The following is a 15,874-nucleotide window of genomic DNA, read 5'->3' as shown; positions in this document are numbered from 1 at the left end:
AACTAAAATCCGTCCTACATGTGGTCTTGAGTTGAAAAGTATTTGAATTGACGCTTAGGCGAAAAGATTCCTCAGCTCGAGAAACTGTATTTTGGTTTAAATGGTTTCTGGATTATTTTTGAAGCAGTATGACTCAAATAGCAATCTATAAAAAAAAATATTCATATAATTTCATCTTGAACCAATTAGTCTGAAGCAGTGTGCGCTCGACCCAAGTGTTGAAAACTCTGCAAAATTATTATTCTTTGTCATTTTTCTAAAAGGCTATACATGAAATCAACATAGAATCACCTGTACAATAGAAATAAAGCTTTATCTCCCATTAGGATCAAACCCAAGACTTTCGAGCGAAAGGCAAGGGTATTCAAAACTTTTATGGCTTCTGTGCCTTAGTTGGTAATGCTCTCGCCTTTCGCTCACAAAAGATTCAACTGCCTTCAAATGGTAGGACCCTTACCTTCAACTAGATAGTCCTAGGTTTGATCCCGATGCGAGGTAGAACTTGAATAACTTCGCTGTTAGCTGAAAAAGCGGAAAATCTTTTCCAACGATACTAAGGCAGCTCCTTGTGCCTGTTTCCAATGTGAATTTTCAACGAACGCTTATGAGTGGCCCTGTAGGAGCAATAGGGACAGGCAAACGGCTTCTCCCCGGTGTGAGTGCGTAGGTGGGTCTTCAGGTTCCCCTTCTGGGAAAAGGCCGAGGGGCACATGGGACACTGGTGCGGTTTCTCCTTCGTGTGGACCAGAATGTGCTTCTTCAGGTGGTTCCTGCGGTGAGTGAAGTAAGGGCAGTCGCTGCACTGGTACACTTTCAAGTAACCAGCATTAAGTACTGCTTCTTCTTCTTCATCCTCTTCTCCTTCGTTTTTGAGGAAGATCTCTTGCTTGACCTGGAAAGAGAAGAGAGGAGTCTGGTGAATGGGGAAGGAAGATATTCAAGAACAATATTGTATAGATGTGCAATAGAGTCATTTGAGTACATTCCAATTCCAAGCTGATATCCATGCTATGTAAAGGAATTGTGTAATAGTGCGGAGGTTTCTCTTACAGAAAAACAAAAGACGTATTGCAAAATTATTTTCTTAACATATGATTCAAAGATGAAGCCCTCTACTGAAACTTTCTACTGAGTGGATACTTCATATAGCTAAACGTCATGACCTGAGCAACCAATATTCACCAACCTCATTTGCTGTGTCACTGACTTCTGTTAAGCCAGGCTTTTACTATTGCTGGACATCCCTCCCTGTCACATCTAATAAGCACTTTTGAATCCTGTGTCTCCTCCCTGACTCTCTTCCTTTCATGTAGCCATTGAGCAAAGCAGTCTAATGTTTTTTTTTTAACCCATACTAATCTTTTCGTATCTTTTCTTCCAAATCAGTACATTTTTATACACTTTCATTCCTTCAAAGAGCAGTACTCTTGCCAGCAGGTTTGGTCTTACTTTTAATTTACGTTCATTGCCAATATTTCACTCCCAGGAAGTAGAGTTTATTGAACAATCTCTTCATACATTCGAACTTTATCTTTTCTCCTGCATACCTCCACATTTAACAATTCTCTTTGGTCTCCCCAAACAACTGATTTCTACAGCTTTAACAAATTATTTCTGTTTGCATTCAACTACAGCATTTTTCTATAAATTGCAACTGGGACAACAATCCCCTTATACATTCCCATCCTGTGTTCCAAAGGCAATTCAAGTCTTCACACATACCCTTCTATCCTTCTTACTTCACCTGTCCTTTAATATAAATATCATTTATTTTATTCTTTCCCGAGTAACAATCGATTCTACCACCCATTCTAGCTCATATTTACTCTTAACTTTCTCTTCTTACATAACTTTCAAACTTTTTAAGTAACGTCTCTTCCCTGTTGTCAATCCGCGCAGTGTCATACGCAAAGATCTACCATTCCACATCTCATTCACATCTTTCTCTCTTATCCTAAAAGTTTGTGGCTATATCTGCTATATTTTCCTTAATATCCTGCATCACTACATCCATTAAGATGTTGGACAATCATAGAGGAATAACAAACACTGATCTCAAATACACATTCACAGTAAATTGTTTCTCTCTAAACACTTTAGCATCCTGATATAAAGCTAATCTGACATCTCCTAGAGGAAGCCTATGAGCAGTGGAAATACACACACACAAACGAGGAAGCCTATAAGCAGTGGAAGTACACACACACACACACACGAGGAAGCCTATGAGCAGTGGAAATACACACACACACACGAGGAAGCCTATGAGCAGTGGAAGTACACACAACCTTGAGATAGAAGTAATATTAATTCTTGAACCATAGCATTAGTCCTTTTATAAGACTGATTAAATGTGTGCCCTTTGATTCCATCTCAAAAAAATTCAATCGCTCTTAACTTATTATCTATGACATACAATCTCAACTACCTTCATGTAGCTTCCCTTTCAACTTGATCATGTGCTTTTCTAAACCCACACTCTTCTTCCCCCTTTCAGTTCTACTGTTATCCGGTTTACTTTCTTATTCAATATCATATCATTTATCACTTTTGGGTTACTTAGTAGCGTTATTATCATCACCATCTTAGTAGTGTTATGCCACTATAAATCTTATGGTCACCTCTATCACTTTTTTATACAACAATCACCATTACTTTGGAATCTTTCCTTCAAACAGACACACCTTACAAAGCCTGGTCAACCCCTAATAAATATAGGCATAGGATGATAATGATATATACATATATATAAATATATATATATATATATATATATATATATATATATATATATATATATATATATATCCAAACAAGCCATATATTACACTCCTACCTTTATAGGTAGTAGGTTGGCCAGGGCAACAGCCACCCATTGAGATACTACCACTTGAGAGTTATGGGGTCTTTTGACTGGCCAGACAGTACTACATTGGATCCTTTCTGGTTATGGTTCATTTTCCCTTTGCTTACACACACACACACACACACACACACACACACACTCCGAATAGTCTGTGTTATTCTTTACATATTCTCCTCTGTCCTCATACACCTGACAACACTGAGATTACCAAACAATTCTTCTTCACCCAAGGGGTTAACTACTGCACTGTAATTGGTCAGTGGCCACTTTCCTCTTGGTAAGGGTAGAAGAGACTCTTTAGCTATGGTAAGCAGCTCTTCTAGGAGAAGGGCACTCCAAAATTAAACCATTGTTCTCTAATCTTGGGTAGCGCCATAGCCTGTGTACCATGGTCTTCCATCGTCTGGGGTTAGAGTTCTCTTGCTTGAGGGTACACTCAGGCACACTGTTTTATCTTATACCTTATTTCTCTTCCTCTTGTTTTGTTAAAGTTTTTATAGTTTATAAAGTGATATTCATTTAAATATTGTTGCTCTTCTTAAAATATTTTATTTTTCCTCACTGAGCTACTTTCCCTGTTGGAGCCCCTGGGCTTATAGCATCCTGCATTTCCAACTAGGGTTGTGGCTTAGCAAGTAATAATAATAACAATAATAATAATAATAATAATAATAATAATAATATCTGTATTCTCTCTATCTTGGGATCAGTAACCCAAGGGGGAATCAACTCAAAGATAGCTTCTAGTCGGCTGGAGAATCGAACCCAGGCCCAAGAAACTTAGGTTCCACTGACTTAGCAACTCAGCCACAAGGCTGACCAGAAGCTATTATCTTTGAGTTGATTCCCCCTTGGATCTCTGATCCCGAGATAGAGAGAATCCAGATATTAGGAGTATATTATATTCCTTACCTGAATATGAAGAACACATCTAAATGGGCAAAATGTATCATTCATATATATACATACACTGTATATAAAATATGTATACCCAAGTAAAATAGACCTAAAGAAACTACAAAGGATTATTTTACAGTTAGAATCATTAACCCAGAGGAACATGAAGATTACTGATACTTGTATAAAATGTTCTACAATCTGTTATTTGGGACATTCTTCTTCTTAAGTGTTTAAGTATGTATAAATTGTTAACCAAAGATATACTAGAAATGATTAGCATGAGACCCATTAAAAATAGTACTACACATTTTTAATACATATAAATCAAAACTTACATATTCTTCCGGAGAGGCGAAGGAACATATGTTTAGTCAGAGCAAGTTCCTGATTAAACGCTACATTTTTTTCCCCCGCATTATAGCTATACCTTGTTTGTAGTTCTGTTGCTATTCATTTTTTAGAAATACAAGTACTCTACTAGGCCTCTACAGAAGCGAACTCATACTACCTAAGAGAATTGCCAGCTAGTACAACTACATACACTTGCGAGCAGAGAAAATTAGTCTCAACTTTGACCTGGCCATACAAAGAAGAAGAAACCACATCAGGAATTAAGGTCACAGATTATGAAGCATTGTATGAAAACTTTCCTTTACATTTCTCAATGGGTGCAGTCCTGTGGGGTTTCAGTAAGATGACAAGGGTGCTCGAAATTCCGAGATTTTGTCAAAACACGAAAAAATAGCATAATAATAATTTGAAAAAATATAATACGTGAAAACTTGATTAGCAATCGACATACATCTGCAGCCAGTCTTGTGAAATATTGTCAATTAATATTGCGTGAGAAGTAAAAGCACTGTATTTTCTACTGCAATCTGATATGTAAAGGGTTGGATAGTATCCTGGAAACATTACACAAATAAAACATGTATTTTTGGGACTTGAACCATGTCGTCCAGATGGAAGTTCCTTAAAGGCAGCTTTTTACTTGGGATATTTCTGAAATATCCCAAGCAGAAAGATACCTTTGAGGAACTTTCATCAGGACGACATGGCTCGAGCCCAAAAATAGATTTTTCCTGTGTTCAGCTCAATAACTCAGGGGAGATAGTTGAAATTACATCTTAAGTTTTGTCAAGGACATCATAACCTTCTTACGATCATTTATTATGAAAAGGAAATCAAAACACCAAAGAATTGTTACCAAATACCTATGTCTGAGAATTAGACAAAACATCAAGGACAATAAAGAGGCTAAGGCTATTCCAAAGGAAAAGATATTGGTTAAGAGACATCGCCAAGGCTCCGTGAAGCGGGGTGACACAAGCGTGTGTTTCCAATGCAATTTAATTTAGTCTTCGACTCAGTAACACTGGAGTAAAAAATCAAATGACACACATCCTTGTCAATGTAACCCTGCCTTAAGAGAAATAAACAAATTTAATGGTAATTTAAAAAAAAAAAAACTGATGTTGGAAGCCACTAAAACTTCAACTATTGCAATTACTGTGGTCTTTACCAGCACTTAAAATTTTACTGTACTCAAATTGTTTCTCCACCACCTAGGCTTTTCATAAGAAAAATAACTTCAACGAAATTCCATACATTAAAACTAACATGGTTACTTTCAAAAGCAAATACAGTGCGCTGTTACCTTACCATCTCATTTATGAAGACTATTTAAAGATTAATTCTTATCAGGTCAATGCAATGCCGATTAACATGAACCAAAGACCATGCCATGAAAATATTTGTTGATAATGATGTGGGTCTTAATGCAATATGGTCAGGCAAGCAATTAATATGCAAAAGTCATCTTCAATACTAGTCAGAATTCCCTTCTATGAACACAAAAGCAGCATTGACTCACAATTATAAACATTTTAATTCTGTCTTGTTTTGTACCACTTTTTAATGTAGGAGGAAATGACTTTTTATATCTAATTCTGTTTCTCTTAAAAATTGTCAATTTCTACTAACACTGCAGCTGGTAGAATGATCTCCATAGTAGAGCTAATATTTCTTAATAACACTATGAGGCTATAATACTAGGGAACTTCATCTAAATCGTCCTGGAAAGTTATCTTCTCTCTTGAACTCAACTGACCATCTATCAAGGGTTCAGTGTCATCGAAACAGCCAATTCAGAAACCTTCCGTTATGTTAACTGTAATTGACATAACATCTGTCTCTATTTGAAGTTATCAGGTTTACTAAGATGTAGCACATTGCCCAGATAATGTCCATTAAACCAGTCTGACTAAACCTTGGGTTATGCCAAAGTCTTTGTACCAATGGCTTCCCTACTCATTGATCGGAGCTCCATTGCTAGATATGTTCTCGTATTTAAGCCTTCCCTTTTCTTACTTATTTTAACTATTACAAATAATATTTTCATTTCTAAGTGCCATTTCCATAATTTATTAGATTGTTTTGTTGATATTCACTCTAAGGACAATACATCCTACTCATGGTTTGTTTTCCAACAACATTACTATCCTACTTTAGAAATACATTTCATTTAGCCATGAAGATTCCAAATCATTTAAATTTTATACAACCCTAGCAGTCCTATCTAACCCAAAGTTTGAGAGAATTATCAAATTTCAAACAAATATCTAATAATGAGGAGAGTTATCATTTTAGTTCAGCTTTGCAGTGGGTACGAAAATATTGGGACATTTCCTTTCTTTCTCCAACACCTTATTCTTTTTATAAATTATAGCAAAAGTGGTTAACGAATCATCCGAAATGTCAATTTCCCAACTTTCTAACTTCACCAGTTGTAGGGAACCATTTTTAAAACAACCAACTACAAAGGGATATTTGTGACAAAAAAGAAGATGTTCTTTACATCTACACAAACTAAAATGGACAATCACATCATCTTCGCCAAAATCTCTGGTTACTAAAACCAAAGGTTTTCAATCATCTACAAATAAGGAAGGTTATGATACCCTTGACTTACCTAAAACAAAATGTCTCCCAGAAGGAAGGTCTAGCTTTCTTCCCTGTGATGATTAATCATGTGAATTTCCAGTGAGCGTTTGTGAGTGGCCCTGTAAGAACACTTGGTGCAAGCAAAGGGTTTTTCCCCGGTGTGCCTACGAATGTGGGTCTTGAGGTTCCCCTTCTGGGAGAAACCGGCAGGACAGAAGGGACACTTGTGTGGCCGTTCTCTCGTGTGCACCAAGTGGTGCTTCAAGAGGTCGGTCTTTAGAAGAGTGGTGTAGGAACAGGCAAAACACTGATAACCCTTTAACCTGAGATCTTTTACCGTGGGGTCCGCCGATGCTGTGACCTCGTCAGGGAGGAATTCCTTCTTGACCTGGAAATAAACGAAAAAGAGAATGTTAGTGACATTGATGTAGAGGAGTTTTCTTCCCAATTACCCTTATATTTTATACACACACACACACACACACACACACATATATATATATATATATATATATATATATATATATATTGACTTGTATTATCTACATGGTATTGCAAAATTAAAGGTCATAAAGGATAATAAAGACAAGTTCAAAAAGGATATCATCATCATCAGCCATTACTAGTCCACTGCTGAACAAAGGCCTCAGACATGGCTAAATGGTACGGTCAATGTCATACAAGCATCCTGGACCAGGGTTTGCTTCCCGGCCAGCCGGATGCTATTGTCTTTGAGTAATTTTGCATCGAGACTCTGATCCCGAGGGCGGAAAGAGAATCTAAACATTAATGTATTAAAGTATAGTATATGGCTTATTTGAAATATGAAAAAAAACATGTCTAAATGTGCAAAATTTATCATCTACATATATATATATATATATATATATATATATATATGTACACACACATATATATATATATATATATATATATATATATATATATATATATATATATATATATATATATATATATATATATATATACAGTAGAACCTCGGTTTACGAATTTAATTCGTTCCTAATGCGAACTCGTAAACAGAAAAATTCGTATCGCGAAACGAATTTCCCCATAAGAATGTTATAAAATCGAAATAATTAGTTAAACCCATCTACAAAAACCAATTTTCACAAATTTTTCCTTACACATACAGTACTCTACTGTACTCTACACAAAATTATTAAAATATTGCAGTCATTTAATGATGAAAATATGGATATGCATGCACAGTAAACCTGAACTTTACCTTAGAGGAGTGTCGCTGCTGGCTTGATGGAGACGAGAGGAGGGGAAGGAGGAGGAGGGGGTTACTGCTTGGAGGGAGAATCTCCCTCCATGAGAACTTCAGGAACGTTGACTGGAGTTCTCTCGCGAGAATGGCGTTCACTATCACTGGTTTTGCGTTTGCGAGACTCTTGGTCGTCGTCTTTCACAGTTCTTTTCTCCCCCTTCACAAGATATTTTTCAATAGACACCTGCTTTTGTCTGTTCTTTAAAATTTTATAGGAGTGACCCACCCCATTATCGACTAATAAATTTATTGCACAGTCTGTTTCAGCCTTATTCGGGACATTTTCCTCAAGAAAACTTTTCACGTCTTCCCACTTCTTTAAAAAATCTTTTATCTCACTCGAAGACAGTGATTTTGCAGTGCCTCCCTCCTCCTCAGATGAGATTTCCTCTATTACCTCTCTTTGCTGCTGCTCGTGCAGGTCCTTCAGCTCCTTGGTGGTCAGCTGCTCCTTATGCTCCTGCAGGAGGTCGTCGATGTCATCCGTGTCCACCTCCAGCCCCATTGCCTTGCCCAAGGACACAATATCCTCGTCAACTGCTTCCTCCTGGTTGGGTTCACACCCCTCGAAATCCCGTTCTGCAACGGCGTTGGGCCACAGTTTCTTCCAGGCGGAATTGAGGGTTCTCCTGGTGACTCCTTGCCAGGCTTTATCAATTAAAATCAGGCAGTTGTAGATGGAGTAGTGATCCTTCCAAAACTCTCTGAGGGTAAGGTTGGTGCCCTCTGTTACTTCAAAGCAGCGCTGGAACATAGCTTTGGTATAAAGTTTTTTAAAATTTGAGATCACTTGCTGATCCATGGGCTGGAGTATTGGAGTGGTGTTGGGGGGTAGGAACTTCACCTTAATGAACTTATATTCCTCCGCTATGTCCTCTTCAATGGCTGGAGGATGGGCAGGAGCATTGTCCATTAACAGCAAGGCTTTGAGTGGGAGGTCCTTCTCCAGGAGGTATCTCTTGACTTCGGGACCAAAAACCTCGTTCATCCACTCAACGAAGAAGATCCTTGTCACCCAAGCCTTCGTATTAGAACGCCACATGACGTGCAACTTTTTCTTCTGCACATTGTTCTTCTTGAAGGCTCGTGGATTCTCCGAGTGATACACCAGGAGAGGTTTAATTTTTCAATCCCCACTGGCGTTGGAACAGAACAGCAGGGTTAGACGGTCTTTCATGGGCTTATGGCCAGGAAGGGCCTTTTCTTCTGCCGTGATATAGGTCCTCCTGGGCATTTTCTTCCAAAAGAGGCCTGTCTCATCGCAATTAAACACCTGTTGGGAAACGTAGTCCTCAGAGTCCACGAGCCTTTTGAACTCTTTCACAAAAGACTCTGCTGCCTTCGTATCGGCGCTGGCCCCCTCGCCATGCCGAACAACACTATGGATACCCGTTCTCTTCTTGAATTTTTCAAACCAACCACGGCTTGCCTTAAAACTTTGTTTTTCTGCTGATGTGCCTGGCTCACTTCTCACCAAGTCCTCGTAAATGGTTCTTGCCTTCTCGCAAATCATGTTCTCATTTACTGAATCTCCTGCGAGCTGCTTTTCATTTAACCACACCATTAATAAATTTTCTACGTCATCAAGAATAGGTGGCCGTTGTTTTGACAACGACGATACACCTTTAGCTACTTTAGCGGCCTTTATTTCTTCTTTTTTCTTTAATATTGTGCATATCGTCGACTGCGAGCGATTGAAAAAACTAGCAATGTCTTTCACACGCATGCCTTGGTCATGCTTCTCGATGATCTCCTTCTTCATCTCGATCGTTATCATCAGCTTCTTCTTACTGCTTTCCTTCTTCGACATCTTAGGAGCCATTGTCTATCACAATAATACACAGTACAGTACTGTAATCACAAATGAATGAAAATAAAACAAATCACAAACCACGTGTAAAAATCACAAAGAAATCGTCCACGAATTCACTAAGTATGTATGCTATCGAGACGGCGGATACTGAGATAATGAACGAGTGAAGGGGGTAATAAAGGGGATTAGGGGGTGGTAGGTATGCGTGGGAGGAGTCACGTGACTCCATTGTGAGATGCTGTCGTTAAGTTATTTCCATGAAAAATGCGATCAGGAAGCGCAGCGTCAACACTTTTCCACAAAAAACGGCACGTGGGAGGGAAATTTAAATCCGTTAACCGATACAATATTCGTTAACCGAGACGAATTTTTCAGAGAAAGTCACTTCGTTAACCGAAAAATTCGTAAGCGGAGGTTCTACTGTATATATATATATATATATATATATATATATATATATATATATATATATATATATATATATATATATATTATATATGTATATATATATATATATATATATATATATATATATACACATATATATAATTTATATACTATATAAATATATGTATGCACACACAACAGCAAATGCACCTGTTTTTTTTCCACCGAGGACAAAGGCCTCAGACATGTCAATTTATGCTTGGGGTTTGGCCAGTTGTCATCCCCATGCTGACCTGTGGGGATTGATTGTGGGAGATTTTCATCTGATCACTCACAGCAAACCAACTTAGTATGGGTGGCTTATCATGGCGATACATAAACCCTTTCACTATGTTAAGGTATCCCCACTCAAAGAAAATATATATATATATATATATATATATATATATATATATATATATATATATTCAAATAAGCCATATATATTTTTGATACATTAATGTCTGGATTCTCTTAACGACCTCGGGATCAGAACCCCCAGGCGAAATCACACAAAGACAAGAGCTTGTGTCCGGCCGGGAATCGAACCCTGGTCGGCAAGCTTGTATAGACAGTGACTAAACCACTTGGCCACGAAGAAAGATATATATGGCTTATTTGAATATGAAAAACACGTCTAAATGTGCAAAATTTATCATTCATATATATATATATATATATATATATATATATATATATATATATATACTGTATATATATATATATATATATTATATATATATATATATATATATATATATATATATATATATATATATATATACATTATATATATAATATATATATATATATATATATATATATATATATATATATATATATATATATATATATATATATATATATATATATATATATATATTGCATGCAGATATCCAGTGTACTTAGATGAACAAAACTACTTTTCATTAGCCTTTAAATTGAAGTAAATCTACTGAAGAAGAAGCAACTTGAAGGAAGATTCTTTTGATTCTAAATTAGAATTTTAGAAATGTGCATTTCTTTATTTATTGAGCTTCATAAGATTAGGGTCTGGAATAGTAAAATGAATTTCTGTAATATGATTTTATTCAAAAAGACAAATACAGTACAGTATATTAGATTGTTTCACTTTTCATGGCACGTAACAGTAGGAGAGAAAATATGAATTTATCCGAATGAAAATGGTTTCCTTTAAAACTCTAAGGGACTTCTATATTTAATTGATAAAGTAGAGCTAGACTGCCTATTTACCCCTTAAGATTATGTTTGAAAATCCCAAATATGCAGATTTAATCTTTTATACAGTGGAGAATAATACTGTATTTACCAATACAGTATGGTACAACCTGAAGCCAATAACAAAAAGTTTTGTGCTTAGTTATACAAAGTTCTTGTACAAGATAGCCAAAAAAAGTTCAATGCTCTCTTTAAATGGAAAAATATTGGACAGAAAGAAAACAAGTTGTTACATCGGTTAAAAAAAAACTAAAATATTTTTGCATATGTAGTCACAAAGGGAGAATTTTACTAAGATATCATAATCATCCATTTCGTAGAACTTAAATCCTCATTGAATTTATTCTATGCTTAAATTCTATAAGGATCTATTTGCTATAAAAGCCAGGTAATATAATTTCTAGATGTCGAAAAGTGAAAATCTCTTTTTTGAGGTCTTTGGTGACAAGTTGGACACACTAAATCTACACATACACTTAGCACTAAAATACAGTACAGTACCTGACAATAAGAAGGCTTATGATAAATGTATTAAGATCATTCAGACTACGCTAAATCTCACACTGCATATTAAAGTATTAAGACTTGAGTTAGCAGAAGTGTGTAGTATTGGATTTTTTAATATCTTCTGCTTATTTTCAATTACATCATTAACGTTACACTGCGAGTAAATAGATCCAGGTATGATTCTTCTACATTATCTTTGAGAGTTCTTCATATCTTAGAATTTATTACAAAAAGCAACAAAACCTCAAACATCTCTCGTCTTCCCGATATCTTTTGGATATATTCTCTATGGAAATACTATAGATGCCAACCCCCACTAATGAAGTGGTCTATTATTTCTATTCCAAATTTGGCGCTTATCATATATGGTCAGTTTCCAGGACATTGTCCTGCCTGATAGGCCAACGTCACTGTCCCTTGCCCCAGCCATTCATGAGTGGCCTTTAGACCTTTAAATACAGGTACTCAACCTGCTGTAATACTGTAAGAGCTTTTCTCCATGCGCTTTCTATTTTTTTCCAATACTGTCAAGAGAAAATACATCCAAAATATCTGGAAAAAGAAAAATGGAGAGCTTATTGTAACCATTGTACTTGAAATGTTCACTTTTATAATAAACATTCTAACCATCGTTACACATCTAAAGCTATGAATGAATAATTTTTCTTAAGTATCTACACGATTCTACAGAATTACATTCTTGCTTAGAATTATAGATCTTACTGGATATTGTCTATGAAACTTACCTACTACTAACAGTCACATTACACACATTATACTATGAATATTCACAGATGTGACTTAAGAATTAAGCTTTCCGTTATTTAAAAATGCAATTTCCCCAGGCTAAATGACTGTCTTACATTCAATCATGACTAATCATAAAGTAAAGTACTGCATCGCAAACTGAATATCATTTACCATAGAAAACAAAGGGTAATATTTGAATTGCTCATGATTTCATGATCTCATCCACATATGTCAATTATATTCTGGCAACAAACATAATGGAATAATCTTTATTTTGGATCAAACCTAAAATAAATTTGACAAAAATACTGTTTTTGTTAAAATCAAATGTTGATACCATCTTCACAAATGTTCTGGGTTTTTTATCTACAATCTCCATTCCTCTAAGAGTTTGCAGAGTCTATTTACCACCATCATGAAAGGCTACAGGCCTAAAAACTAGAGAGGGAATTAGAATATCCTGTATAACGTTTTTGGGTGATATTAGACAAGGTAGAGAATGAGAGAGAAGCAGTTTCCTGGATGTGGGCAGAAATAGAGAGGTCCCTTACAATATTGAACAATCACAATGTACAGAAGGGGCAGTAGTAAATATAAAAGGATGGCAAGTAAGAATGGGACTACAAACATTATTGTCTATTACATACAATGTTTAATTCTCGTCCAGCATCTCTTGATAGAGCTGTTCATCTAGGTGGATTACAGACATTGTAGGGATATTCCTTGAGGTACTTACTTCATGTGATTAATGCCTCTTCCTCTTTTAAAAATATAACTCTCCCAAAAGGTCTTAATTCATCATCATCAACACTTTACTTCATGTTTGCATTGTGATTCTCAAGCAGTTCTGCAACATATTTGTCCATCTTCTCTAATCCAAGCTCCTCCGACAATATGAAAATCTCTGTACAGATAACCTTGACAGAGGAGAATCCCATGAAATCGTGAACACTTTCATATCATTTCAACTTCAACACAACATCCAACGATTATGGGTGCACCTCGTCTCAAACTACTAAATGAGGTAGTAAATAGTATTCTTCAGACTGAAATTTCTTAGGAATTCCTCTACCATTCTATCAGGGTTTATATTAAGGAACAGGACATAGTGTTTCGTTGTATTCCACCTGTAGTGCTCCTTGACTATAGAGATGATGCCTTGGTCCAAAAACTTATGAGGCAATACGAAAACACTTAATGTACTCAAAACCAGTTTGATATGGCTTACATACGAATAGCAAAACTAGGATGATATAGTCCTTAACAGCTTTGGATTCTGGCACAGTTTTTCTTTACTTGGCAATGGATGTCTTGTTTAACCTCTTACAAGAGGTGTCTCGCCCATGTTCAAAACATGCTTGACATCACAGTCCCCATCATAGATTAATTGCTTTCAGATATTCTGAAGTAAATATCAGATCACTATTTAAACACATGGGTTGGAAAAACACGTCCACTCACAAACTAAAACTAGGCCTGCAACTCCATCCTCCAAATTGACAAGTAAAGACAAAATGTTGTCATTATCAGCTGGGTGGATATATGACCTTAACTCCTTTTCATATCATAAAACTAAATGAATAAGAGCACCTACATCTCCATCTCTACAACCACATCATACATGAAATGATGTGCCTGCCATAGGAACCTATCCTTTATCTGATGAGCCATAGAAAAAAACAATTAGGAATCATAATACTCTTAATTTTGTTACTTTATCTCCCAATGTCCAGCTTTACTTGAAGAACAAATCTCTTCAGCTTAGCAACTGCACCACACTAACTTGAATTACGCTGATGACGCTTAGACAACTTTCAAAGACTAAGTTGTTAGTGGAGTATCATTATTTTGAATATCTTACTATAGAATTATGACAAATCAATCTTTTGGAGCTAATAATATAAAAGTAATCTTCCGTAATCCAAACGATCATAGAGCCAGGGCATGGATTAATATTTTGGATACAGCTGACTAAACGTCCGAATCAGTTCCATAGTACATAAAGGCATTAGCCAACTGTTTTATAGAGACATATGTAAACATGGCTATAATGATTTTTAAGTCAATTGTGATTATTAAAACTCAAACCCAAGACCTGGAGAATGCTAGCTCAGCAGTTAATCACTGAATGGCCAGCATGGTTCATTAATAGAGGGCTTAACTGACATTTGCCAGATCAGGGGTTCAGATCCCGCTTGTGGCTTACCAAGCACACCCAGCTGAAAATAGGTCCCAGCAATTAACTGAGAGACAAAGGGGACAGGGAGAGCAGCTGGTTTCCCTGCTAGAAAATCCCTTCGCCTCATTGGCGTGTCTGGGCAACTCCGCAATACTATTTAATGGTATGAAACCAATCTTAAATTGAGAGTTAATGGTAATATGAAACAAAATGAAGCAATAACATATCGTAAGAAAGTATTTTACAGCATTTGAAGAATACGGCAAGCACACATATATGAATTATTTTTTTAATTCTTCAATATCATCTGAATAACTTCACAGAGGTGAACAAAAATTAATCCTCAAACTGCACATCATATTTAGTTAATGGAAAGTAAAGTTAAAGACTGACTTTCTCCATACTTTCACCTCCTCATGTATTGACATTGCTATCAATTGCGTTGTTTACCATTCCTTGAATATTTCGTTCCTTGGAACATAAACAATCTACCACAAAAATTACATAATTTTGACATCGTTACTTCAGAATTCCAACATTACTATATGTAATAAAAAGAACACAATTCCTCAATATTAAACTGTATCATTACTTTAGATTACCATTCTCTGCAATGCTTTCTTGGTTTCACAATTACCAAATAAATTCCTTTGCTGACAATTACAAAGCTCTTCTTTCCTATCCTAACTTTGATGACCATATAGGATCTGACCCTTCCAATGAAGACGCCAGGTCAATGTGACTAATAATTAGCTTTAGTGTGATGCATTAGTTTCCTGTCCTACAAAAACTATTCAGTAAGATGTGTTTTATATAGGATATTACTTACCCTTTAGAGTTTTGTAGGTTAAAATATCATATTATGGAAGCAGTTTAGTTTAAACATTGACGGTAATACTTAGCAATCGATAACCATCAGAAAATCTACCGTGTTTTATAAATAAAGACCATATATAA

The 15,874-nt window shown here is 36.0% G+C and overlaps 1 protein-coding gene across 3 annotated transcripts in view; it reads right to left on the bottom strand.

The window, feature by feature from the left end:
* Positions 1–469: 469 nt before the first annotated feature.
* LOC137624307 (zinc finger and BTB domain-containing protein 14-like) overlaps positions 470–15,874 on the bottom strand; it is a 156,790-nt gene continuing 141,385 nt past the window's right edge. Inside the window, exons 6-7 of one of the 3 annotated variants that reach the window (XM_068354896.1) lie at positions 7,047–7,097; positions 470–892 (exon numbers count right to left, since the gene is read on the bottom strand). In XM_068354896.1, the coding sequence (XP_068210997.1) occupies positions 554–892; positions 7,047–7,097 (390 nt within the window). In that variant the 3' untranslated portion in view covers positions 470–553. Of the gene's footprint in view, positions 893–6,737; positions 7,098–15,874 lie in introns of all 3 variants that reach the window. The other 2 variants (XM_068354903.1, XM_068354900.1) reach the window with 2 other exon arrangements.

This window comes from Palaemon carinicauda, chromosome 31 (assembly GCF_036898095.1).
Source record: "Palaemon carinicauda isolate YSFRI2023 chromosome 31, ASM3689809v2, whole genome shotgun sequence".
NCBI classification, from domain to species: domain Eukaryota; kingdom Metazoa; phylum Arthropoda; class Malacostraca; order Decapoda; family Palaemonidae; genus Palaemon; species Palaemon carinicauda.
Note: the sequence above shows the minus strand (reverse complement) of the source record. Positions and strands in the feature narration are given on the sequence as shown.